This window comes from Astatotilapia calliptera, chromosome 1 (genome assembly GCF_964374335.1).
Source record: "Astatotilapia calliptera chromosome 1, fAstCal68.1, whole genome shotgun sequence".
In the NCBI taxonomy this organism is placed as follows: Eukaryota; Metazoa; Chordata; class Actinopteri; order Cichliformes; family Cichlidae; genus Astatotilapia; species Astatotilapia calliptera.
In genome coordinates this window covers 33,468,826-33,494,545 of record NC_137422.1, presented here as the reverse complement: position 1 = coordinate 33,494,545, position 25,720 = coordinate 33,468,826, and the positions used below count along the sequence as shown (strand labels likewise).

General features: G+C 41.6%; 1 protein-coding gene across 2 annotated transcripts; it reads left to right on the top strand.

The window, feature by feature from the left end:
- The first annotated feature begins 506 nt into the window (after positions 1–506).
- Positions 507–25,720, top strand: kctd15b (potassium channel tetramerization domain containing 15b). 2 transcript variants are annotated; one of them, XM_026174150.2, is made up of 5 exons: positions 507–1,369; positions 4,025–4,200; positions 10,686–10,830; positions 15,376–15,681; positions 24,053–25,720. In XM_026174150.2, exons 1-5 carry the CDS (start codon positions 1,361–1,363, stop codon positions 24,209–24,211), a joined length of 795 nt encoding a protein of 264 aa, XP_026029935.1. In that variant the 5' UTR covers positions 507–1,360; the 3' UTR covers positions 24,212–25,720. The 2 variants fall into 2 exon arrangements, with proteins under 2 accessions (XP_026029935.1, XP_026029926.1); XM_026174141.2 differs by lacking the exon at positions 507–1,369 and adding an exon at positions 1,373–1,706 and having other exon boundaries at positions 24,053–25,040.

Here is a 25,720-nt window from a genome sequence, read left to right as displayed (position 1 = left end):
ATAGTGATATTGCTTTGGAAATCTATGTGCTTAAAAAGAATGTTAATACTATTCGGGATAAACGAGGCTCCAAAATACTGAGTGAATTGATGTATTTCCTATGGACCAATAATAAGTTCCTACACTGGTTGGCGCCAAATATCAAGAAACGAATATTACACCCCTCTCACGATTCTGGTACAGAGTAATTACTCGATGGGCTCGATGTTGCATCAATTATTCACAGTTATTTACCCGCAAATAAACAAACATGCAAATAAATAAATAATCGTCTCCTTGGCGTGAGCACCTGCTTGACTCCTTCTTCCCCCTTTTACTTTGTGCTGAAGTGGCGCAACACTTTAGCGCTTCATCACTTGCATTGTGTCTTTCTCTGTTGAAAAATAACAATAATCAGGCACAATCTTATTTTCCAAAAGTCTGGAGGCTGCCTCCTTTCATTGTAGAGTAGAGAGGGGGGTGTTCTGGGCAGATATCTCCATCTAAGCCCTGCGCTATAATTGAAATGGCGCATTTGGCTGCAGGCAGGTTGTGAGGGCGCTTTCTGCAGCAGCATGCATGCATGTCCATAGACGTCATTTGATTTTAATGGCCTGCAGGAAATTTGGCGTTACAATTCCAGACATTAAGGCAAGAGAGAGAGGGAGAGGAATAGAGAGCGGGAACACGGGGGGAAAATCACAGCATGAAAGATATTGGTTCAAGGATATCGCTTCATTTTCAACATATTTTTTCCTGCTGAGACTTTATCAACAAGTTATTGCGTCTTTATTATATGTTGCCTGAGTAAAGGACTATGGCAGCCCGCCCGCTTTAAACTTTAAATTTAGCTTGGAGATGGAGATGGAAATGTAATCCTACTAGCTGGACAGCCTGGGGAACTATTACATCAGACGAAATGACAATGATTAAAATCTGCTTTTTGCTGCTCTAAATCTATTGAGCGACAGACAGTTGCCTGTTAGGTTTCCTACCCCCTCGAAATCACAACTACTTTTTGCCGGAAAAAATAAGATAAGTTATTATATCTATGTAGTCATAATTTCGGGAATAGAGGGTATCACGTTTTCTTCCTTGAGAAAATTGCCTGGGTGAGAGAGTGTAGTTGAGCTAATTGTAGCCTAATCCCTGGCCCAGAGGCGCTTGGGCAGCCCGGAGCAAGATTTTTCTTTTTTAGCTCCGCTCTGTTATTTAGAGAAGGATTATTGGCTTTCTTCTTCTCATAACAAACCACAGGGGCAGTTTCATTTAGGCAAAAAGGCAGACAAGAAGCCGAAATACGAAGCAGGATTCCAATAAGAGCGCACATTTTACGCGTATCCAAATAAGAGCAGAGAAGGGGAAGGAGATCATCTCATCTATGTTCAAGGTAAGGACGCTTCCTGTGCGCTTTGGTACAAAGAAGCTTGGTGAGGACAGGTCGAGCCAGCCTTGCAATTGAGCCTTTAAAGCCACAGAGACTCTTTGCAGTCGATCCCGGCCACAACCTAGCGTCTTTTAAAAGCAGTTTTGTGTCGGATACAGAAAAAATACTTGGCTTTTCCGTGCGGCAGTATAGGTACTGGAACTGGACGGCGGTGTAGTTCGGTGACAAACTCGGGGGCATTTTGAGAAAATATTTGAAAATTTTGGGGGGTTACGCGGACAGCAGCTGGGACTGACCGCCGGCACGGATTTCCTCCGGACTCCCTACAATGTTTGAAACGGTAGGGTGACAATTTAATATTACAGAATCCAATGTTTTTTACGCACAGTGTAGGCTTAGGAGGTACAGTTTTCGTGAAGGACAGTTGAACTGTGCTGGAGAGTCCTGCATAGGGCTACTGCTCAACCAAAGTGTATTTTCTGTCTTTTCTGCCAGACTGTACCCTATAGTTAACACGTGTGTGTTTTATCAATCGGGTAGTGAATTACACGTGTCGGGATTATGCTTTTAATTGTACAGCAGCAATAAGACGCCATGTTGAGCATTTGGTAGATTAAAGGCAGAGCAGGGGCTTGTGGTGTTCCTGCGGAGGGAGTGTTGTATCGCACCGTTTCTTTTTCAGAGATTTCTGTGTCCGTGGTTCGTGGTTGTTTTAAAGATCGGTCGTCAGGGTTTATGTTGCTGTCATTAAGTGTGAGCTCGACAGCAGTATGTCTGAGCAGGGGTCAGCGAAGGGAAGCAGCAAGAAAGCAATTCAAAGAAGGAAAGTTGAGTCTCTGTAGCTGCTGTGATTTTTGTGAAGGAATTTATGTGTTGTGTGTCTACGTGTGTCACTCACTGTTTGTGTGTATGTGATAGGGAACAAGAGAGTTGGGAACAAGCGAAATCAATGAGAATGTGATCGGGATAGTAAGAAGATTTCTATATTTATTTTCCACATTTGTTCTTCATTGTATGTCAGTGTAGGGAATTCATTGTTTAATTGGTGGATAAGTAGGAAAGAGGAAAATACCCGCGATGGGACAGACCGATGGGTGTTCGTGTGTGTCTTTGTGTATGTGCCCTAAACTTCTTAAGTCTCTCCAAGTTTTTTCTCTGTTCCTGGGTTTTGAAATGTAATCCCGTCTTCTTGTAATCGCATTAAACGAACACGATACTGCTGTGAGGAGGTCTATATAAAAAAAAGTCTCCTGTCTCATAGTGTGCCCACTGGCATTTCTCTTAGAGCCGCGGGGATGATCTGGACTTTGGCAAAAGGTCTCCCGTCTATCAGTAATGACAGTGCAACAGCCCATATGTGCAACAGAAAACTGATCAGTTCACATAATTTAGTGAAAGCTGGGATTTTATTATATCAGTCTGTTTAAACACACACACGTGTACTATGAAGCTCCTATTATTATTTTAGGTTTCCTCGAATGGAAGGTCTGTATTTCAACCAGAGCCTGTAGGCACGGACTAGTGGTGATAAAGTGGAGAAACGGTGACCTTTATTCTGTGATTATTAAAGAAAATTGACTAAGATCAGTATATCTTTGTTTACTTTTCCTTTAAAAAAATAAACTCAGCCTCTGTGATGTACAATATGCTTCGTAACAGATAATAGTAACACTGAAATGTGGCCACACTGATGTTTTGTGGTTCACCTGCCGCTGTTGGCAAACAAATTACGCACCAGTAGGTTGGATATAAACGCCTCCTCCGCTCCTCCTGAAGCAGTGCGGAATCAAATGACGGCGCATCGAATTGAAAATATTTTGTCAATCATTTCATCAGGTAATCTAATTCAGCTCTGCACTGACCTCGGAGTGCTCCGGCGTGCTCCCAGTAAGCCCCAGTCCCAAATATATGCACCCACAGTCTGTATACAGTAGGCTCTAGTGCCATGTACTTTACTTTATTTTAGTGGTTAATCAACGACACTGAGCTACAGCAAGTAGATACACAATAGTTTGGCCTGCAAGTAACATGATACTTCTCCTGCTTTCGACTGAAATCGGATGCGTTTTTGTGCAATACACGAGGCCCGTGTGCCTCAAACTATCTGCGGACACATGACAATCTTAATCTTTTTGTGTACTGAATGGATGCGTGTGCGTGTCAGAAGAAAAGTTGAAAACTCCCTCCCCGTCGAGCTTTCCTTACTCTTAGATTGGTGGTTGGTGTGTCTGGGCGCATCACGTCTAACACATAAGGCGACCTTTAATTAGAATATTGCAGCAGCAGTTTATTTTATTCCCCTGGAGGCTGACACCTAGCATTCCTCTCTCTCCCCCCTCACCCTGTCTCCGTCTCCCCCTCTCTTTTTCTATCTGTCTATCTCCTTCTGTCTCTCTCTCTTTCTCTCTCTCTCTCACCCCGATTCTAATAAGCATCCTCCTATCCTCGCCTGCGGTGCTGCATGAAAAGATGCAAACATACTTAATTAGAGCGGTGGCAATAATTTCCAGGCTAAATATGCGACCAGACAGACATGGAAGTGATCTGATACCATTCAGAAAGGATACTATCTACTTCCCTGTTTAGGAGCACTCTGCTGATTTTTTTTATTTCTTCTTTACCTTTATTCCCATGGCTTTTCTCTATACTTGCTTTCAGGAGGGAAGAAGCATGTCAAGGCTGTCTCTGACCCGGTCCCCGGTCTCTCCTCTGGCCGCTCAGGGGATCCCTCTGCCGGCTCAGCTGACCAAGGCGAACGCCCCGGTGCACATCGATGTCGGGGGACACATGTACACTAGCAGCCTGGCAACCCTCACCAAGTACCCAGATTCAAGGTAAGATCAGTCCCTGCCTCTAGCATCGCTGCTGATCTTAATGTATTAATTCATAGCTTATCTATTTTTTATTTATTTTTTAAAATCAACTTTAAGAAATATGAGCAAACTAAAGAGTAGTTTATTCTGTCTCTTGCTGCTTTTGTTTAAAATGTGACACGGTTATGCATTTATTCCAGTTTAACTAAATAATTGAAAATGTTTCCTAAATAAATATTCAGTTAGATTTCAGTCACTTTTTATCTTAGTAGCTTTATGTTGCATTTTTCACAGTGAATCGTTTAAAAAATAGATTTGACTGGCGGTTTTGTTAATGAAGTCTAACAGAATCTGAGATGTTAGCAAGTCATTTAGCTGACTGGCATTGGGACATCACCAGTGAAACTTTGGGGACAATTTCCCCACATATCTTTTCAAATTATGTGGGGGCATTTCTCTTCTCTTCATTCTTTCAACTTTGTACCTTAAAAATGATACATGTGATTGCTTTTTTGTTTGTTTGTTTTAAAGGTGATTATTCCAATCTTCCAATAAATACCTCCAGGGCTTTTATTTTTTATCTCCTTTCACATGGTAGCTGCTATTGAAAATTCAGCTGCTGTGCAGAACCTTACACATGTTTTACTGCTGATGTGAGTAGTAGTGTTTGTGTGAATTCACATTTTCACACTACGCCCCCTTTTCACAGTCCTTATTTATTTATTTTATTCTATTTTTCCCACAGATCAGGGTGCTGTTAGGAATACTGGAAAAAAAATTAATGACGTAAACGTCCAGAACTCCCTTAATCAAAGTTGATGTAAAACAGCTTCAAATGTGATTAAAATCATGGCATGTTCCAAGTTGTAGGGTTTTTTTTGCAACCGCCATTTATCATGTGTTGCAACATGACCTTATCAAAACATTTTAATAAAAAGTTGCATGACTTATCCTTTTATTTTGTGAGCTATTGTTTTCATTATCTGATTGCTATAGTCACACATGAAGCATTTCCACTTCTAAGAAAAAAAGCATGATGATTCAGGCTGTGTAAGAGCTGATGGTAATCCACCATCCCACACTTTTATACACATTTTTAGCTCCATCCACAAACAAGGTGCCACTACTAAAGGAAGAAAATTCAAATAATGATAAAACGACTCCGTTTTATGCTGATTTGAATGACCCCTCCCATATTTTCCTCTAATGCAGTTTGTCATTTATTGCATTATGCTCCCTGCATTTCGGCATCAGCTGAATCCCATGTGGGCCAAGGTAAACATACACCAGGTTGTTAGAAAACCTGCCAAATTGGCTACAGGAAATAATCCACATAATCCCCTGGTAATAAAGTCTTGATATTCATAGAGTCTGCTGACAGGAAATCCCTGACAACTCTCTTTCTATTCCAGTGCAACATGTCATGAGAAAGATAAAGCTTAAACCAGAAAAGGGTTTATCGTTGTTTGTGTTATTAAGACAATTTTTTTTGTCCACTATTTCAGTGTCATAGTCAGTTTATCCAGTGGACAGATGGTTTTTACATTTCTGTGTCATTTGTATTCGCAATTGTGCATTGCTATTGTGTTCCTGTATTTATTATGCTCTGATGCAGCTTTACGCTTTACAAAGAAGTTATTCACTCTGAGATGCACAGGGTCTTTACTCCAAATGCAGCACAGAGTCATGTCAGAGCATCCAAGCAGTGTTTTTACAGTAAAGACCGGATATCAGTGTGAGTGTTGGTTTGGTTTAAGTGCTCTTTCCTCTTTCTTTCTCCTTCTCTTTTCACACATGCTCCTTTGCTCCTTCTCTCTCTCCCTCCCTCTGTCTTGTGCTGTTTCTTTCTCACTCTGGATCACACACAAACACGCGTGCACACACGCACATATTCACATGCATACACTCACTGTTTCTCTCTTTCTCCCAGCCTCCTCAGCGTACAGTTGGCCTCAGGGCTCCACTTTCCACTGGAGCCAGTGGAAGGAGGGGCCCTTTTGTGTGAATTAGTATAATGGCTGACAGCAGAAAGCAAAACAATTACACTGGCATAACCGCATATGCTGTGTTCAGCTACATCCGGTCAAGAAAAGGCGCACGGGCAAAACTGAAAACGTGACGACTGAAAGAGCAGGGCTAAAGAGTTTGAAGTTGCTGATTACTTTTAATAGATTGGGTTCTAAATAATGCAGGGTGCCAAGAGAAAGTTAGTCTAGTAACTAATGTGTGGATATTCATCTTCTTCTGTGTGGGCCATATTAAGGGACAAGGGTCATGAAACATTGATGTGCACTCTGTGTAGCTCTCAAAGAGGACAGTCTCAGCAGTCACTTGAACAGAAGCTGAGGAAATTAGGGGAAATGTTCCACAGACAAGGAAACTATTTTGAAAGGACCACTGGACATTTTTCTCTATGAAGACGAGACTTCTATGTCCAGAGATGATAGATCTGTACTGGCTTTATGCTTTTTCAGTGGTCCTCTGTTTCTGGAAATGTACTTTTCTATAAGCTGAGCTCAAAATATGTAACAGAATTTTGGAGTTGTGTTATTTTATTGCTATTTTGTTTCATTATCACAAGCTTCTTTTTTAGTACCAACACCACACCATGAGATAAAGCTGAAGCTTTCAAATAAATCTTTTACTCTGTTCACTTAATGTTAAATATTAACAGGAAGTAATTGTTGCTCCGGAGTAGAAATAGCCGTATTATACAACCATAAAGTAACAGATAAGAAAACAGAGCTGCAGGCAAATATTGGCAGTACCAAAGTGGAGATGTTTGCATTAATACATTCATGTTTATAGTATTTCTTATTTTTTAAAAATCACATAATCTTGCAATTAACCCCAATTTGGACAGATACTGAGCAACTGAGATATACACAGTGAAAGTTATTACCAGAGAACCAGCGAATTCTGTTGCTGCTGATTGCATTAACACGTCAAGATTTTCAAAGGCATTATAGTTAGGCTGGAACTTGAGTTAAATGTTCTCATTTATTTTCCATAAGTCACGATCTTCGGAAAAAGCGAAAGTGTGTTTCCTTATTTTGAAACCTGTATCACCCTTCCTTTGGGTTAGCTTGTTTGGAGAACCATGAGTTTATCTAGTATTTCACAGTTGCTTCAAGCATGACTTTGCGAATCAGAGCCAGGGACTGTAGCGATTTGGTTTTGAACTTTCTTATTTGACTTTCCCTACTCGGAAGCCATTGTGGGCAGCCTTTGATGTCAGGTTGGACAGCCTCACCGAGATCCCTGGGTGTGTTTGTTTCACTTTCCAAGAAGCACTGGGTGCTTTGTCTTCGTTAGGGGTCCACAAGTGATACAGTTTCCACACATTGTCTGTTCAAGCAGAATCAGTGTTACCTGGGTCCTATTCCCAACCTCGCGAGGATGCGTCTTTGGCAGCTCTCAGCCTCTGGCTGGCTTTAACTGGTGAAGCAAACATCCTGCCAGATATTGCCCACCTACTGCCCCACTGCCTGCCCTCGCTTGGCACCACAAGGGTAGGAGATCTGAGCCATCCGTGATAACCTCCAACACCCACCACCTCCCTCGTTCTCAGTGACTAGCACGCATTATCCAAGTTTTTTAGTTCCGTCAAACCTTTTTCTCTCCCACTTTATCTCTCTGCATTTCTCCTGCATTCTGTTTGTTTCTTTCTGTGCTTCTTTTTCTTTTCTCTGTACTTCTGTTTTTTTTGTACTTTCGCCTATCGTTGCCTGTCTCTTTGTTTTTTGGCCCTTCTGTTTGTGTATCTTGTCTCTTAATTTCTCTATACAACCCCCACTCCCTATGGACACACCCTTTTCTCTCTACCTACCTGTTAAAAACAGCCCACTCTCCAATTCAGAGATTTAACAGAAAAGGGAAAAATGAGGAGACCAACAGAGAAGACAGCGAGACAGAGAGAGAGAGAAAGAGAGAGCGAGAGAGAAGGGAGTTGGAGAGAGGGAAAGAAAAAGAAAAACAGGCAGCATTTTAATTGCTTTTTAAAAAAGTGGAGATGAAAAACAGAGTTAGCCTGGAGGGGTATGGTGAAATTCTAGCTGGAAGAATTGCAAGACCATATGAGAAAGGAACACCTCGGGCAAAACAGGGAGATGAGTATTGGTTTTTTATAAAGCATTTTGCATCGATTTCCAGAGAGAAAGCAAGTAAGGGAGAAGGATAGAGACAGAGAGAGAGACAGAAAGAAGGAAAGTCGGAGAGAGTGAAAAAGAGAAAGGATGGCAGGAGGGGAGAGAGGGGGGAGAACCATCTTTGCTTTCCTTCTTCACACAGTCAAGTCAAAGAAAAGAGACAGAGCAAATTTAATTTGATAGCTTCTGTGTGTTGAGCCAACACATCAGGGTCAGAAGATACCTGATGCAGCCAATAACTACAAGCTCATACACTTTTACAAAGCAGCCGATTGTAATTGTAAATTCAAGCGAAATGAGTCTGTGAGTAAAGCCTTGGTGTTTGTTCATTGACATTCCCACTACAGCTCCCTTCCTCTGTCATGTAATAGAGTTTGACAATGCCAGTGTTCAGGCAGTGCTTTGTGTGTGTGTGTGTGTGTGTGTGTGTGTGTGTGTGTGTGTGTGTGTGTGTGTGTGTGTGTGTGTGTGTGTGTGTGTGTGTGTGTGTGTGTGTGTGTGTGTGTCTGTGTGTGTGTGTGCGTGCGTGCGTGCGTGCGTGTGTGTGCGTGTGCTGGTCGGCATATTTGCAAATAGGTTTTATGATTTTCTTTTGTCGCACAACTTTGTCAGCCAACCTAGAAGCTGTTGTTGTGATTAAAGTGCTGATTACTTCAAAATGATGATAATAACAGCAACATAGCTCCGTGCCAAGAGCTGTTTCTCTGCAAGACGATGTACTGTAAATGTGCACGGAAAACGTTAAGAAGGTTACGTGCAACAGATTTCTCGTGTAAATCAGCGGTACAGCTTATTTACACTGCGTAGGCATTCCAGGTTTCTCTGCTGAGGGTGAGTTTTGTTTAAAAATGAGTCACCAAATTAAATTATTGCACTTCAGACTTCGGAAACTTTAGCGAAATGGGACACTTGCACATTCTCAATATTAGGGAGATGCTAAAAAACTGTTTTTTAATTATTAAAAAGGGGATATTTAGTACTTGGAAATGAACAAACAGATAAAGTGAAGGTGCCTGGATGAGATCATTAGACCAGCGAGAGAGGAACCTGCAGGTAAGCGGCAGGAAAAGCACACAAATATTAGGGGAAATGAATATCTGTCCAAGGGTATCTCGAGGCGCGGCACCAGCATGGTGTGATGAAAGTTTAAAGATAACAGCAATTTCCACTCTTTGCTTTGATGAGCCCCTGTAGCTGGCTTCAGCCCAGCCCTTCATCTTGCAGTAAACTGAAAGGGTTAAACATGGGATACTAGGAGGCAACAAGTGTTTTATTATTATAGCAAAGTCTTGTCAATACTTAGTGAAAGCTTAAAAGTATATATGTATTTACTGTCTTTAGTTTATCATTATTCACATCATTTGGGCACTGATATTTACATTATCTTAGAAGTTATTGTGTCCTTGCTTCAACATGTGAAAGAGATACCTCTGTTGACTAATATAGTTATTTTAATTCATTTTAACCCATTTAATAGAGGGAGAAAATGAAAACTCAGCACACTTTGTTGGGTTCTGGTCATGTTTCTCATCTTAAAATGGATTTCTGAAAACAAATTCAAATATTTAATAGTCAATATGTTGAGTTCATTCTCAGTGGGGTGGTTCATATTCACAAATATAAGTGTATGTTTTAGATCAGAATTATCAGCTGGTGCTTTGTCTTTTTATTCTTCTACAAGAAAAACTTGCACAGATTGCAAAGGAAGAAACACTAATATCCTATGATTCCAGCTGCAAGACAATAATCTTCTCGCCATTAAAGCGAACTGCAATTACATACATTAAGAAAATTACGTTCTGCAATTTTCCCTCATACTAAGACAATACAGCACAAGAAGAGTGTTATTACAAGCTGTAACACTGTATTAAATTAAAGCAGTATGGCCTACAGTAGGATTGAGTCTGTCCGAATTCCCCTTGAATTAATAACGAAATCAAACTGTAAAAGTAAAATATCTTTTTCCACATATTCTCACATTAATATGTGGCCCGTCACCATTTCCTACCTCTGTTTCATTTCCAGCCTTCTGACAGATGGAATAATAGAGCTGTAATGCTACATTCATGCCATTAATTTCTGTAAGTACAAGCAGCAAGCGTGTGTGTTGTTGTAATCTCTCTACAGAAGGGACACTTCAAACAAGTCTGGAATGGAGGAACGGTGCCTTAAGCCCCTTGTTTCAACCTGGGATGCTAATGCATTTCAAGCTTAGTGCTAATAAAATTGAAAAATAAATGGAGGGTAATTGTTTCATGCATTTGAAGGGAACTGGCTCATTCCATTATGTGGTTGTGTTTGTGTGTGCGGCTGTCTGCGTGCGTGTGTTTGTGTGTGTGTGTGTCTTTCAATTTCCAGAATCAGTCGTCTGTTCAATGGCACCGAGCCCATCGTGTTGGACAGCTTGAAGCAGCACTACTTCATAGATCGGGATGGCGAGATATTCCGCTACATTCTCAGTTTCCTCAGGACCAGCAAATTGCTCCTTCCAGATGACTTCAAGGTATGTGTCTGCACCACAGTATACTGTATTGTGTGTACCTGTCTGCACCATCAACTCACTGTTTGAACAACATAACATAAAAGGCATTTGCCCAGACATCAGCTCACACTCTGTGTGCTTCTTTATTTTTCGAAAGATTGCACGTTTAAGTGTGAATACTTCTGTATTTATTACAGTTTCTCTGTTCTCTGATTGATAGCATGTTTTCAAAATAAACCTGATACCACAACAGTGCAACTAGTTGTGCTTGATACGCACAGCCTTACCCCCCTTAAGTGTATCATATGAATTATGTGTAGTCGAAACATAAACAGTAGTTAAGAAACTTTGAAGAGGAAAAAATGGATGCAGCCTGATTATTAAATGGTGGAAAGGTAAACTGCTAACTGGTTAACTGGAGCATGGTCTGGTGGTGTGCATGCCAAAGCCTTGAGCTGTTGTTTTTCACCCAGTGTAATTTCTATAGAAGTGATCCCAGGTGAAATAACCCCTTATGAACTTCCACTCAGCTCCATGCAGACAGTAACTCTCATCCAGAGTCTAGAATTGGAAGGGAAAGTTCCAGTTTAATACCTGGTGCCCCATATATGCGTACTTCTTTGCACTTGCTCTTTGCTCTTTGTGAGACAATGAACCTGCATGCATGTGTGTCCTGTTTTAGTGGCATGTCAGTATCTATTGCAGACAATGTAGGTGCTTTGTCATATTCCTGTATTAAACAATTTAAAGCACATGTTCGGGGCACAAAAGCAAATTGTGAAAAGTTTTACATTTAAATGTATTATCTGTACGAGCTTTTTTGCATTCGCTGTATTTTTGTGTTGTGAAGGTTTCAGTTTGACAGAGTAAACTGTGTGTGTGTGTGTTAGCTGTAAAAGTTGTGTAAGAAGCTGATGTGATAGAGTGTTAGCAAACTTTAAACATTAGCATTTCACTGAAGTTGTGTTTCTGGACACCTGCCAATGTAAGTCCAATAAATCCAAAATATCTGTGTCTTTAGTTGTTAAATTCTTGCCTATGTTCATTAGTTGACTTTGTCTACATGCTATTTGCTTCTGGCCAGGTAACATTTAGTTGGTGTAACAGAGCTTTTTTTTTTGCCTCCTGCTGCTTGAAATGAGGGTGATGAGAGTGAGGGATGAGAGTAAACCAAAATAGTAAAGCTACAGGCTGTGAAAACAAAACGATGATCTAAAAGATGCTAAAATGTTTAGCTGACCCTAAAAAAGCCTGAAGCGTTAGAGGGATGATCACTACCTATGACCCCGCTCACATTGCACGCATGCCATTTAATCTACTGTAATATAAAAGATAACGATTAAATTTATTTTTGGCACTAGTACAGATTTAGTCTCACCTAACAAGTATTCATACAATCATATGCGACGTTGTCAGAATGATTATCTTCCTACAGCTTCTTCCTTCTCGAGGTTTTCATTCCATGATACAGTTTCCTAGGTGTATTCTACACTTCGCTTCACGTCAACCCCACCTTAGTTTTCATGACCTTTTCACTGCACTGGCACTTGTTCATCATTCTGTATGAGGTAACAAGGCAAAGCCAAGCCACTGAGAGCCAGGGGCAAACTCTTTGGGCCCCACGGATAGTCTGAACAAGAGCCAAACCACAGACAACAGAACATGACATGAAAGCCCTGCATATTTTGGCAAATGACGGCCTGACTCAGTACCGATTAGATTTTCCCTTCTTATTCATACACCCCTCCTCCCCTCTGTTAAATCTTGACAGTCCAATCAGGCACCACAGTGGAAGAGAATGCATTGGACTTCATTGTTTCAACTCATTACGATCCCCTCGCATAAGCCTGTGTTGATCTGCATACCTTTCAATTTGCGTGAAGCCGGGGAAAAAAAATGCAAATAGTGCGAGGCGGAATTGAGCATGTCCTTATCTGAACACAATCAGGCTTGCCGTCGCCCCAGGGCTGGGTCTGTTCTGCTGCTGGCAGCCACGGCGCTGTGTGTTTTGCTAAATCAATGTGAAAGTCTGAGCAGAATAGGAAAAGAAATTTTTCAGCCTGCATCACTGGAACAAAATATTCACTATTAATATCCTCCCTCATCACATTATTCAAACTACAATTAATCACGAGAGAGTAAGCAATGCTCAGTCATATTGAGGGCATGGTTATAAACCGGTAAGAGTTACTGTTTTCTGTTATTATTCAGATTTTGCATTACTCCTTAAATTGATTTTTTTTTTCATCTCAGATGCTGGAAATGACAGAAAGGCGCTTTTATTGTGATTTTATTTTATTTTTGAGTGACATTGTTATTCAACAACCTTGAACTTCTGCTTTTTTGGGGGGTCATTTTTGACCAAAACCTACATTACGTCTTCACTAGTCCTCTAAACTCCCTTATAGTGACATTTTCCATCATTTTCTTCTTCTCTTTCTCTGTCTCTCCCTCCCTCCCTCTGTCCTTCCCTGAAATGTTGCCTTGCCAGTGGGCGATCAGGTCGGATCATTATTTTGAAGCTCAAACGGGCTGTCTGGACACAGGATTGGGGGATGAATTGTCTCGTAGAGCTGGCAGCAGTAGCAGCAGCTTCAGCAGCCAGGACGGAGCTGTTGGCCCTGTCTCCCTCTCATCCTCACCTCAGCGCTTAGGATTACTCTGTTGTTTTCTGCTCTACTCAGGATGACTAAAGTGCCTCGCAGACAGACCCCTGTTAAAAACATATCCATCCATGGCTTCAGACCTGTGAAGGATGAGGAGTAGCACTTTGATACAGAGAGCTGCCTGAAGGGGAGCGTCTCAGTATGAGTTTTGTCAGCTGCAGCAAGAAGGCCAGGAGAAAAAAGACAGGGAGTAAGGGAGAGAAAAAGGGAAAAAAGGACCTCCACCCCCTCTTTTCGCATTCTGAAATCTTAAACATTAGACCGTCAGCTTAAGATGTGTTGCGTCAACGCCGTGCCCAGATGGAGTTGTATTTGGGTGTCGTTCACATGCCTCGGATGAAGGCACAGTTTAGATGAAGGGGTAAAACAGTGAGGGAGGCTTTTCAAGGCTAAAGAGTCTGACAGAAGCAGCAGGGTTAATGAATATGCTGTTTGCTGCCATGCTCTGTTTCTGTGCCCAGCAGTGGTCTTGAGAAGGAAAAGGGGAAAAACTCTTTCTAGATCAGGGCTCGCTGCCAGCGCCGACACCCAGACACCCAGACACCCAGAGCCACCAATGATGCAGACTATATGAAACATATGTTGTTTTTGCAGCACAAACACACATTGTCTCACTTGGGTGTTTGGACTTTGTTCTACGAAAAAACCCAGCAACCTCTTTCTCGAAAAACGTCACCAAATGGACAATCACTTCTTTGCTTCAGTTTACTATGTCCATTCATTGAATTAAGCTGTCATTGTTTGCCACTGTGAAACATTAATCAGAACACAGATTTATTAATTACTAATTATTTAGCAAAAAGGTTTTGCAGCATTTAGGTGTAACCTAATTAAATCTTGTTCTAATAGGAGCTTAACATCGGGCCACAAGCCTTATTAACATAAAACTCCCTCCATGTGAGGAATACATTAAAAACCTCCTTGGCTGATGATTGTCCTCATGTTCACTTGCACATATCTTTTCCTCACCTCCCGTCTGCCTCCAATAGCGAACCTCCGCCTTCCCGTATTTTCTGTGGTAGTGGTGAATGATGGTGCCATCTGGTCTTGTGGGAAATTAGAGGCAAGAGCGCAGGGGCAAATGGCCCCCAGCAAACCCTGCCCAGGAGGGAGAGGCAGGCAATCTGCTGCAGACTGTCTGTGCACAGGAATGCACCATCCCACTTCACCAGAGCCCAACTGACGGCCTTTCTGGAGTCAGCTCACTAAAACATGCTAAAGGCTAACACCACTCTGCCAAGAGCTACTGTGGAGGAGAGCTGCAGCATGGCTATCCTTTGTTTATTGAGAGTGTTGTCCTGCTGGTCCGAGTCCATCACTGATCTTGGTTTATTGTTCTTCAATCTGGTCGACGTATTACATGAAACCAAATGCATTTAAAAAAAAATTTTAGCTTCATGGGGACAAACAAAGGTCACATTTTTGTATTATATTAAGATTAATTTGTCATTCGTGCAAGTTTATAAATTTAAAATCCTACACTGTTATTTTGCCATTTGTAAAAATAATAATAATAATTTATCTATCTGTCAATGTGCAATTAGTTATTAGATCTTCTGTGAGTTACCTTTGCTACACAGGTAACACACACTTCACTACAGTGGAAGAGTCAGAGTTCATATACAGCAAGAACCCACTCTTGGAGTAATTAGAGGTTAAGTGTCTTGGTCAAGGACATCATTAGCTGCTGTGAGGAAGCCATAAGGAGTCCCGCAGATATACTTTTCTCTGTCATATTAATGTTGCACAATACTGTATATGTGTAGGGTTTCTCTGTGACCTTGGTGATGAGTTGCAATCCAGAGAAAGTCATAGTGTGTTAGTCACACATATTGCCAAGAGGAGTATAATACACATGCAAAGTCACTGCTCTCATCTGTACGTTTGTCTGCCTGTACAGGACTTCCACCTGCTGTACGAAGAGGCGCGTTATTACCAGCTGACACCCATGATCAAGGAGCTCGAGCGCTGGAAGCAGGAGCGCGAGCAACGACGGATGGCACAGCCCTGTGACTGCCTTGTGGTTCGTGTCACACCTGACCTGGGCGAGAGGATCGCCCTGAGCGGAGAGAAGGTCCTCATTGAGGAGATCTTTCCTGAGACTGGAGACGTTATGTGTAACTCGGTCAATGCTGGCTGGAACCAGGACCCAACACACGTCATCCGCTTTCCCCTCAATGGCTACTGCAGGCTCAACTCCGTCCAGGTAAGACGCTGAAATGCCTGTCCTTTGTTCATCTCCTTCTCTGCCCATGATTTATTTATCACATTCTAGACTTGTGTGTAAAACACATTACAGTGTTTACAGTTTTACTTGAGTTAGATTGTCCTGTGTGTACACTTCTGAGTGTAGTGCCAATATAACAAATATGTGCTGATATCTAACAATGACTTTCATGCGTAGTTATTTTTTCTGTTACATTTATTCACTAATAAGCGTGATATCATGGTACTTGCAGAGAATCAAGAGCAAAATGGCTTTGTGTAACAGAAAGTTTTGATGTGTGTCTAATATGTGACTGCAGCATAGTCACAGTCTTTCTAAAACTGGAGGCGGCATCATGATCAAGGCTGCATTCTGTAGCTACCAAATCAGCTAAGTTAGGTAACTGACAGCTGTCGTCAGCTGTGAGGAATTTGCTTGCTCATATAGAGCTGATTCAGCTCTTCCAACACCTCCTCACCTCAGCTGAAAAGGAATAAACTGTAATCTTATAGATGCAACCTTTAAAACTTTCATTTTTAACGTGAATATGCAAAGATCCAACTTACTGGCTCGCTGCTAACAACAAAACTTACAACGTGATCATGAAACTAACAGTGGTAGTTAATATGAACATTGTGCAACATGGGGGGGGAAAGCCACAAAGTAACTTTAGTGGCGCACTTGCAGAAGAGTCGGAAAGTGTCAAAATGCCTATGTGCATTATGTTTCATTATCTTTACCCAAACAGCTTAGTTTAGCTTACTTTCAACATGAAGATAAAATATTGAATATTTGTTTTATTTCTAACTGTCGCATAGTGAAACTGTACACAATGTTTTATGATACTGTGCTTGTATACCCCTCCATTCTCTTTTCTTACCAATTCTTTATTTAATGTTAGCCACAGGATGCAGACTCCAAAGAGGAACTTATGTATTTATCTACTCATTTATCCAGCAAAGTATTCTGCTTGGCAAGCAAACCATTTTTCACACCAACTTTCAACATTTTCATAAACATTTGAACACCTGGCTGAGATTTGCTCAACCTGGGCTTTTGTGACCACTCTGCAGATCCACTTAGCTGTTTTGCTGAATGGCACACGATGGCATCTGCTGAGGGAGAGGTGGCTTTCTGTTGGTCACCTTCTGTGTGAGTCCTGTGCCAGTCTGCAGAGTTTATTTTCAGGTTGCTTTCCCAGATAAATGCTGTTATATACACTGATTTTCTTCAGTAACAGTAAGCTGGAATTACACCTCAAAACTTTGCTGTAAGGCACTTAGCATGATTTGTGGCCCACTATATTGCATTTTGCCACAGTAGAGATAATAGCTTGTTGTCAATAACTGGCATATTAGCCACTCTGGAGCAACAGCTGGAGTGTGCAGGTGTACAAAAACCTTTGGAGTTTTTCATTTTGTCAAACGATGGTCTTCAGTTGGCTGTTGGGGATGAGAATGATGCAAAACCTCAGCACGGTATTACCATAAAGCAATTTACCGCCAATATCATATCAAATACATTTGCTTTATGATCTGTTTTTGAATAAGTTTGACACCGGTTTGAAAAATGGTGTGAGATGAACATCCGTTTTTGGTCAAGCAGAGTTGACCATGTTGTGGAGTCAAGCAGTAAGAGATTAAAAGCAACTTCAGAAAAAAATAGTTTTACAGTAGTGTTACCCTGTGAGAGAAAGAGAGGACGGGGGGAAACATAACAGTCTCACACCACAGGCTCGATATAACACACTTGAGTGCCCACAGCCATGAACAAACCTACACATAGAGGAGCCTTCACCCCTTCAGCACCCAGAGAGAGCCTCTCCCAGGCAGGCTAGTGCACTCTGACACCTCCACCTCCTTCCTGCCAGCGTGAGAGACCACCTCCAGGGAGGAGAGCAGAGCGAGTGGGACAAAGCACGTGTGGACTGCGGCCATGTTTTCCTGCGAAAAAATGAAGAAGAGAAATGGAAAGGGGGGAAAATGATATGCATAATTTACGCTTTACTCCTTTTTAAGACACAGCTCCTTTTTTAAAAAGACTCCAATATAACACCGCTCAAGGCAATTGAAATACACGTATTGCATTTTTTAATACCATACTTACAATTTCTCAAACAGCCTAAACCGGTTTATACTTCTTTTATAGATTTTTAAATGACTTACAATATAATTAATTGGCCGCATCAACTAACACAACATTTTCCCACTCTGTTTACCAGTGAGACTGGTTATGGGATGTGAGCACATCTGACTAACACAATCTGAACGGCATCTTTATTGTTTAGGCTTTTATTAGGCTGTTCTTCTGAAGGCGAGGTGAGCCGAAACCCTTTTCTCATACAAACTCGTACAAGGCGGATCTGCGAGATTTATAGGCAGCGACCCCTTCTTGTCTCATATTCTGGCCTCTCCTTGGTGTCTCCTCGTGAGCCCTCTAAGATACAGCTCTACGGCATTCGTTAAAAAAAATAATGAAAAGCACAAACACACACACACGTACATATGCACACACAGTGAAGGGGCCCGGCTCATTGAGTCGATGTAGTTGAGGACACAAGGAGCAGATGGAGGTGTTTTTTTGTTGTAAGGGGAGATTTTTCCAAACAACTTACTCATTCTGTTCTCTTTCATTGTTGCGTGAAGGAATGAAAAGGTTAGGAAAATAATCCTTGTCTTACCTGCCAGACAATGAGCCTCTGATCTGATTTCAAGCCTGGACCCTAACCCAGGGGAACACACACACAACCACACCCTGCCCACAGAGGAAGTTCAGGGAGAGCATGGGGAGGCTGCGGCAGCACCGTCTGAAACTTATTTACTGTGTGATTGGATCAGTTTCAGAAGAGGTCTTGACAGGAAAGAGATGGATATATGATGACATTTAAATGTGTGCTGTTTTCACTTTATTATGTCAGAGGTGTAGAGATTTTATTGAAGCTGAGGTACTGTTGCTTTCGTGCTCCAGGCTGGACACTGCTAGACCTTGTTATAGTTGGTCACAAAATGATAACACACATTTCTCCATACCTTACTGTACACTAAGTATATCGACCTGTTTTCTAAACATTTAATATTCCATTTTAATAAGATAAAACATGAGGATAATTCATGAACATTGAAAAGATTTCCATGACTCGGTTTTCATGCTTTTAAAATTGGTGATATATCATTATACTGTATCATCTATTTATAGTTTGAAATGTGGCAGCAGTAATTCTTTGCATGTTGAGATATATATGTATTCTGTTGCCTTGCAAATTTAGCCACTTCTTTAATCTGTTGTCTTGTGTATTTAAATGCGAGAGAGGGAGAATAAACAAATCCACCTTGGCAAGTAACTCTCCATGAAGTCATGAATGGAATTTCGGGAGTAATGCAAACCACCTGCGCTGTGATGTAGATCCAGCGGGGGGAAACAAAAAGCAGCAAAGGCACTGAATGCAGGGAAAACATTTAGCCAAAGAGCCACAGAGGTGTACACACACGCGTCCCAGCGCTAGAGCTGGGCCTGCTGTTCCATACATCACCATGATGAAGCACTCAGATCAGACCAGAACCAATCCGTCCTACATCAATGTGACAGCGGAGGCAGTCGTAGAGAAGGGTCCCCTGTCCCCCTGCTGCCCAGGCGGAGAACGCAACACGTCGCAACACTCTCTTACATGTCACGCTGCCACTCCATCAATCCAGCGCTGGGTGAAAAGAGAAAGCACAGCTCATCAGAGCAGACACGGCCACACAAACACCTCCGCTGCGCTCCTCAGTGGCCCGAGTGGCAGAGTAAGACATTAACACTACTATGGCTTTGGGTCCCTTAGCTTTCTGTGTGGCTCTGTGGGTAAAGCACAATGTCAAGATTAACAGTAAGCAAGCCAGTGTGTAGAGAGGATTAAAGCTGGGAAATTCTGGCTGCTGACAGCTTCAGCAGTTGATGCCAGAAAAATCTTTAAAAAATTGTTCTAATTCATTTGTTGGACACGGGCTGATTAGGTAGTGGAACGTAAATCAGAATAATGACAGAGAAGGACAATTCAACTGAAGACAATTAGGTAATTAACAAGTCGTAGTTTAATCAAAAGAAATGAATCAAATATATGGCACTTTTTTTCTGTGTTACATTTTATTGATCAAGTGTCACAAAATCTTTATCTCTGTAGAAATGGCTCATACAATAAGTGTACTGTAAATGTGAACATCAGTGATGGAAATTTTACGAAGTCAAATGCTCCAATGAGAATATGTTTCACTACAAATGAAACTTATTTATTCCAAGTCTAATTTTAAGGAAAAGATGTATTAACAACAAAATGAGCTTATAAAATATAAAAAAAAGAGATTTATAGAATATTGCTTATGGGCTAAGCAATAATTTAATAGTTATTATTAATAGCTGATCAAGATAATTGTAACAGTTATATCCACTCCAGGATTGTTTTAATCTATAGATTGGATGATGGTTTGCATTTTCTGTAAGTGGTGCGGGAATATAAAGTGGTATAAAATGTAAAGAGTTTTAAAGATTGTGCTTTTAGGACATGAGTAAATTCGCAAAGTTTTCTTTGATGATGGCTCTTGGTGTCTTAAATACGAGAACAAGTAACTAAAATTGAAATAGAAAAGGTCAGCGGATGAGTCAGGTGGAGCCCTTGTGTATTTAAGTCTCCTCAGTTTAGTAGTTGAACTACTTGCAGTCCCTTTGAGGACGGACCTAACCCAAAACACCTCTGTGCTCAGTATGTATTTACTGTGCCAGGGTTAAGTGTTGCATTCCCACAAGGGTCACCTGAGCTAAAAATCCTCGGTGAATCATGATGCTTAAAGACACTTTAGAGTGCCTATTTGTAATGGAGCTCAGTCAGCTGCAAGTAGACTGTTCTGTCAACGTGTTTTTGCTGTCTGTGACTCTTTAAAAAGCTGGCAGATGGCTTAGAGAATTAGAAAGAGTTGGAGCTTCACGGATGTTTTATGCCAGATGCTTGTGATAAGCAGAGGATACGACGCAGAGACTGCAGTTAGTGCTCCTTGTCACATATTGAAGACTGCATAGTTAAACAAAAGCAACCCCCTGAGTGTGGCGCCCACCTCATGCTACAGTGTGTGTGTGTCATAATGTGTCAATCATCTCTGTGTCTTGCGCCATGAGGAGCAAGTGTCTTACAACTCCTCCTGAGAAGTCTTGCAAGTGTGTCTGTGCACTCTGGTGGCCATCAATATTGTATTGTGCTCCGGTTTCCAGGCCTGAGACTCATCCACTTTGATACATGCCTCGCCATCTTGGCTAAGATGCTGGGAGGTTAGAGGAGTGAGGCTGATGTATACCCTACTGATCCCCGTGGTGACTCCAGGTTGAGTGGCAGCTCAGATGGATGGTTAAATGCTGAATGGTGTGCGTGTGTTTGAGGGGAGATCCCTGTGCGGCCAAGTCGACCGTGCAACCGCGAGACTGACTTCAAATGCAGGATCACTGGGGATGAAGAGGCTGAAGAGACACTTGTATTCAGCTTCAATCACAAAGACAGGGGAAGACAAAAGGAAGTGCTTGATTTCATAGAACAACTAGCAAAGTTTGGTGCTGCAATATCCTCTTCACTGTTATTTTGATTTCCTGCTTTGATTATTGTGGTGTCGTGCTGAAAAGAAGCCTGTCTTTAGGTTGAAAGTGGTGGACATGAAAAACGGAAAAAACAAAAAAACAAAACAAAGACTGCTAATTAGCTGTAATCCAATTTCGTGGAAATCACCGTGTTAGAGATGAGGCATCGACCAATGAGGGTGCCCACATGCAACTCGCCGTTAGAATATTTTGTTATGGTTTTGCTCAAGTGAGGCAGTAAAGGAAGCAAAGAAATCTGCATAAGTACAACATAAGCTGGGATCTGAAAGCCTGCGGTCAGAAGTATGTTCTGCAGAACTGAGAAACCAGACATGTTTTAGCTTTTTAAGAGGGTGCATTACTTTTCCTTGTCAACGGGGACTGATTTCGGGACATTGTCCTGTGGACATTAAAACCTTTTGCTTGGATACGTCTTAATTATTCACTATATTGTTTATTCCCCCATGGCACTAACTCACTGTGTCAAACTGAATGCGAAGGTTTTTTTTTTTATGGCATCTTATAGTCATTACAGTATCCTTGAGTCAGTTACAACTATCTATAATAATATCCTTAAGTCTTTTGTGTTGCCATGCATTAATGATAAAAGTGTTTTCAGACTATCTTTATTGATCAGGCCATTCTCCTCTGTGACCAAATTCATTGCTGAACATGATGGAGTCCCACATGCGTTAAGAGATGATGGGGAAAAATGCAATGTGATGCAATGATCAAAGAAGGCTATGTAATATCATTTCCATAATCGTTAGGCTCCTCCGTCGTCTGTCATGGATTTGGGAGTGTTTGATGCTTGGGCAGGTCTCTTAATTAGCCGTCCTCACCATCAGCTGTCTGCTGCCCCTTCTGTCTCACAAATTACATAGTTTGTTGTTGTCATTTTGCTAGAGGACAAAAAGGGGGAGGGGGTTAACTTTTGCAAGTGGTCCTTTCTGCTTACAAGTAGCATGTCGGTGCACATTTAAGTTTTAATTTGAAAGCAGATGGGTGCTGGGGTTTTTCAGGTCTGTTCAACAAGTTTGTATGCATTTGTTATATTTTGGATTTGTACATTTTAATTCTTGCACGTTGTGTGAGTTTATCTGCTCTTCTTCACTGTATCCCCAACTGAGGAGGCTGCGGCCCTTTGACTTGCAGGCCTAAACATTCAACCGTAGCACGCCAATGGGGCCTAAGCTGTAATTAGAGAGGTCATCCTTCGCCACGAGTGCACGTGTCAATGTGTGTCTGTGCGCGTGTGTGTGTGTGTGTGTATGAGCATCTGAAGAAATCATTCTGTTTTTCGTGAACTTCTCTGGCTCTCTATCTGGCAGAAAGAGTTAGCCCTTGGCGAGACCTTTCATTTCCATGCGCTGCACACTTCTTTAAAAGGAAGGGGGGATAAGTAAATACACGGCACTCCTCTCACTGGGATTTAGATCTATACCCCCTCCAAAAAAACAACATCCCACATGGATTACCCCAGATGAGTGATGCTGAAGTTCACGCGTTTGAGTCTGAGCGCATCTCTTGTTTGGACTACTGTGTGTATCACTGTCCAGACTAGAGGGGTAACATGAACCCCATCTCCTCTTCTCTCCCTGCAGCTCCAACACGTTGTCCACACTCAGATCACCCATAACTCCTCATCGTCATTCCCCACACATCGCTCTCTCTTTCGCTCACGGACCTCACTTCTCCTCTCACCCAAGCCTCATTACTCAAATTAGGAGCTCCAGTAATCACCACGCTGAGCTACACTCAGCCTCTTAACACACCTCACTCACTCTCAGCTCTCCTCATCCCTTTGAGCTCATGCCCTCAGTTCGGTAGCCAATCTAGCACAAGCAGCATGAATATTGCAGAGATGGTGTGATGTCGGAGTGCCCTCTGGATTTATCTCATCACTGTGTGCGATTGGAGGTGGGGGAGGGTTAATGACACATGGTGCACGTTGTGACTGATGAACATCGGAGGTTGATGTCCGTTGACTGGATGTGTAGATATCAAAAACTTCATTAGTAAAAATGCTCATTCATTAGTAAAAATGGATAGCAAACTTTATTTTTACAGTAGAAAGACTTGGCCGTGGCCAGACTCTGGAACAACAAAATTTTTACGCAAAAACAAACAAAAAAAGATTTATCACACAAAAAGTTAAAGTTAAAACAATGAAAAAGTCCAATTCTTGGGAAAATACACAAAGTTGTTTAACTGTTGAGGATGATGTTATACGTCTTATATATAAATACTAAACTATAATCAGCACAAAGACTAAAAACAAGGTTAGCCAAGGAAATTAACCTACCAGCACCTCTAAAGATGCTGTAATCTGTTACTCTGCACTAAAACTGAAGTATAAACGCAACAAATTTTTCTGATTGGTTACAGGCCAAAGCAGTTATGAGATCATTAACTTTCTAGTGTGTCTGGTGGTGGCTTTGGCAACTGTTCCTCACCAAGACATAAAGCAGAGCACAGTAAAACAGGGAATTGTTTTGTTTTTACTCTTTGGATTTTGTGCAGATTAAACAAACAAAATCGAAAGTGTTAGTGAGCTTTTGATGTGACAGGAGGACAAACTTGTTATTGGACAGAGCTGCACTATTAATCTTCCCATCTTGGCAAGAATAAGCATATTTCACAAAACGTCAAACTATTCCTTAGAGCTGTATAAAACCTGAAACCTGCATCCTATCTGCAAACTGTTTCATTTAGACTTGTCCTTACTGACATGGTACCTTTGTTGTAAATGCCTTCTTCTCTGTCCTCTCTGCAGGTTCTGGAGCGTCTTTTCCAGAAAGGTTTCAGTGTGGCAGCATCATGCGGAGGCGGCGTGGACTCGTCCCAGTTTAGCGAGTATGTGTTGTGTCGTGAGGACCGGCGAAGTCTCTCCATTAACACACCCATCAGGATAAAACAAGAACCCCTGGACTAGAGCGTTCTGGGCGAGGGACTGCCAACACCCCCACCTCCCCCTAATACTTCTTCCATCCTCTCACACCACCCCACCCCTGCCTACTCCAACTCCCTTCCTGCCCTAATAGGACCACAACCACCCCCAACATACCTAAGTATTAGCAGAGGCTTGTTAACCTCACCAGTTCTCTGCAAAAACTCTAAGGGGAATGTAGTACCAAACAAAGGAAAAAAAAAAGCATCAGCAACAAAAGTTTTTAATTATGTTAAACAACGCCCAAAGAATCTGGGACTGTGATGAAAACAACAATGACGAACGGACACCACAGCAGCTGACAGCTCAACATTTTAGCACAGTGACTGGTTGTTTTTTTTCCCTTACCTTGTCATAAAAAGGTGTCCCGAGACTCTTGGAGGGACACAGTTTTCCCCCCTCCCATGCCTTGAACTCCAATCCACTTCATCATCAGCATACCACATACACCCCAACCCTCTATCTTTTGTTTCGTCCGTGTCTGTGTGTGAGGCCTCAGTCTTCTCTGACTGGTGACAAGTCTGGTCTATTGTGGGACAAGGAAGATTTGGCAGACAGGATGTTTTTAAGGATGACAACAAGAGGACATGATTTAATGTTGTGAACTCCCACCCCCTCTCCCACAACCCCCAAGATCCCATGACCCTCACCCTACAGGCCTGGTTTCGACTGTCAGGACCTTGCCAAACACGACATCGTTTGCCAACTGATTGTTTATTACAATTTTTCATTGTTGTTTCTAAAGTTTGTTCTTCTTGCTCCTTTTGCTGTTCTTATCATGACATAGTGTAAACAATTATTATTAATAGGATTATTTTTAATGTCTCTTTTTTTCTTTCTCCAATATGAAGGATGTATGAAAATTGTATTCATTAGGCTCTGAGAGCTTGTGAGGGAGCTTTTCTTGGCAGTAGCTGCAGAAACTCAGATGTCTGCAGGCTATGTGGCTAAAGCAATCTGACTGGCAATGCATTCAGAGCCAGAAAAAGTCCCATTGTTCGAACCAGAATGGAAGAAAACCTGGATGTTTTGACATTGTTTTTAGTCAAATGTGTAGCGCACATGAAAAAAAAAAGAAGTGCTCCAGAATTTCTGCTTATTAGCTCTAAAACATATCTCGGGTCTCTGATTGGATTCTCTCACACGAGCACAAAGGATTTGTTCACACTTAGTTAAAGAACATTTGTAAATTTGAAATTCAGGTCAAATTTGCACACGCTCCAAGTGTATTGCAGTTTTGTTGAGTTAGAATGTTAAAGACTTGAGGACCAACGGAGAAAGCTGACGTTTACCAGTATATCTCATAATCAGCACGAGATGTACTTTAAATGCTAAATGTTTCTTTGCACTTCAACATTTCCAACAGAGCTGCTCTGACCTGCTCCCTCAACACACTTGCTGGAGTCCAGTGAACGGCACCAAGTCAAGCTGATTCTCTTCTCGTGTTTTAGGAGACTGTGACATTAAAATATTTAAAAAGAGAAAGAAAAAAAA

Excerpts from the sequence above, each read along its gene's own strand:
- kctd15b (XM_026174141.2), top strand. Across the intron at positions 4,201-10,685 it reads ACCAAGTACCCAGATTCAAG|AATCAGTCGTCTGTTCAATG; the intron begins GTAAGATCAGTC and ends TTCAATTTCCAG. Across the intron at positions 15,682-24,052 it reads GCAGGCTCAACTCCGTCCAG|GTTCTGGAGCGTCTTTTCCA; the intron begins GTAAGACGCTGA and ends TCCTCTCTGCAG.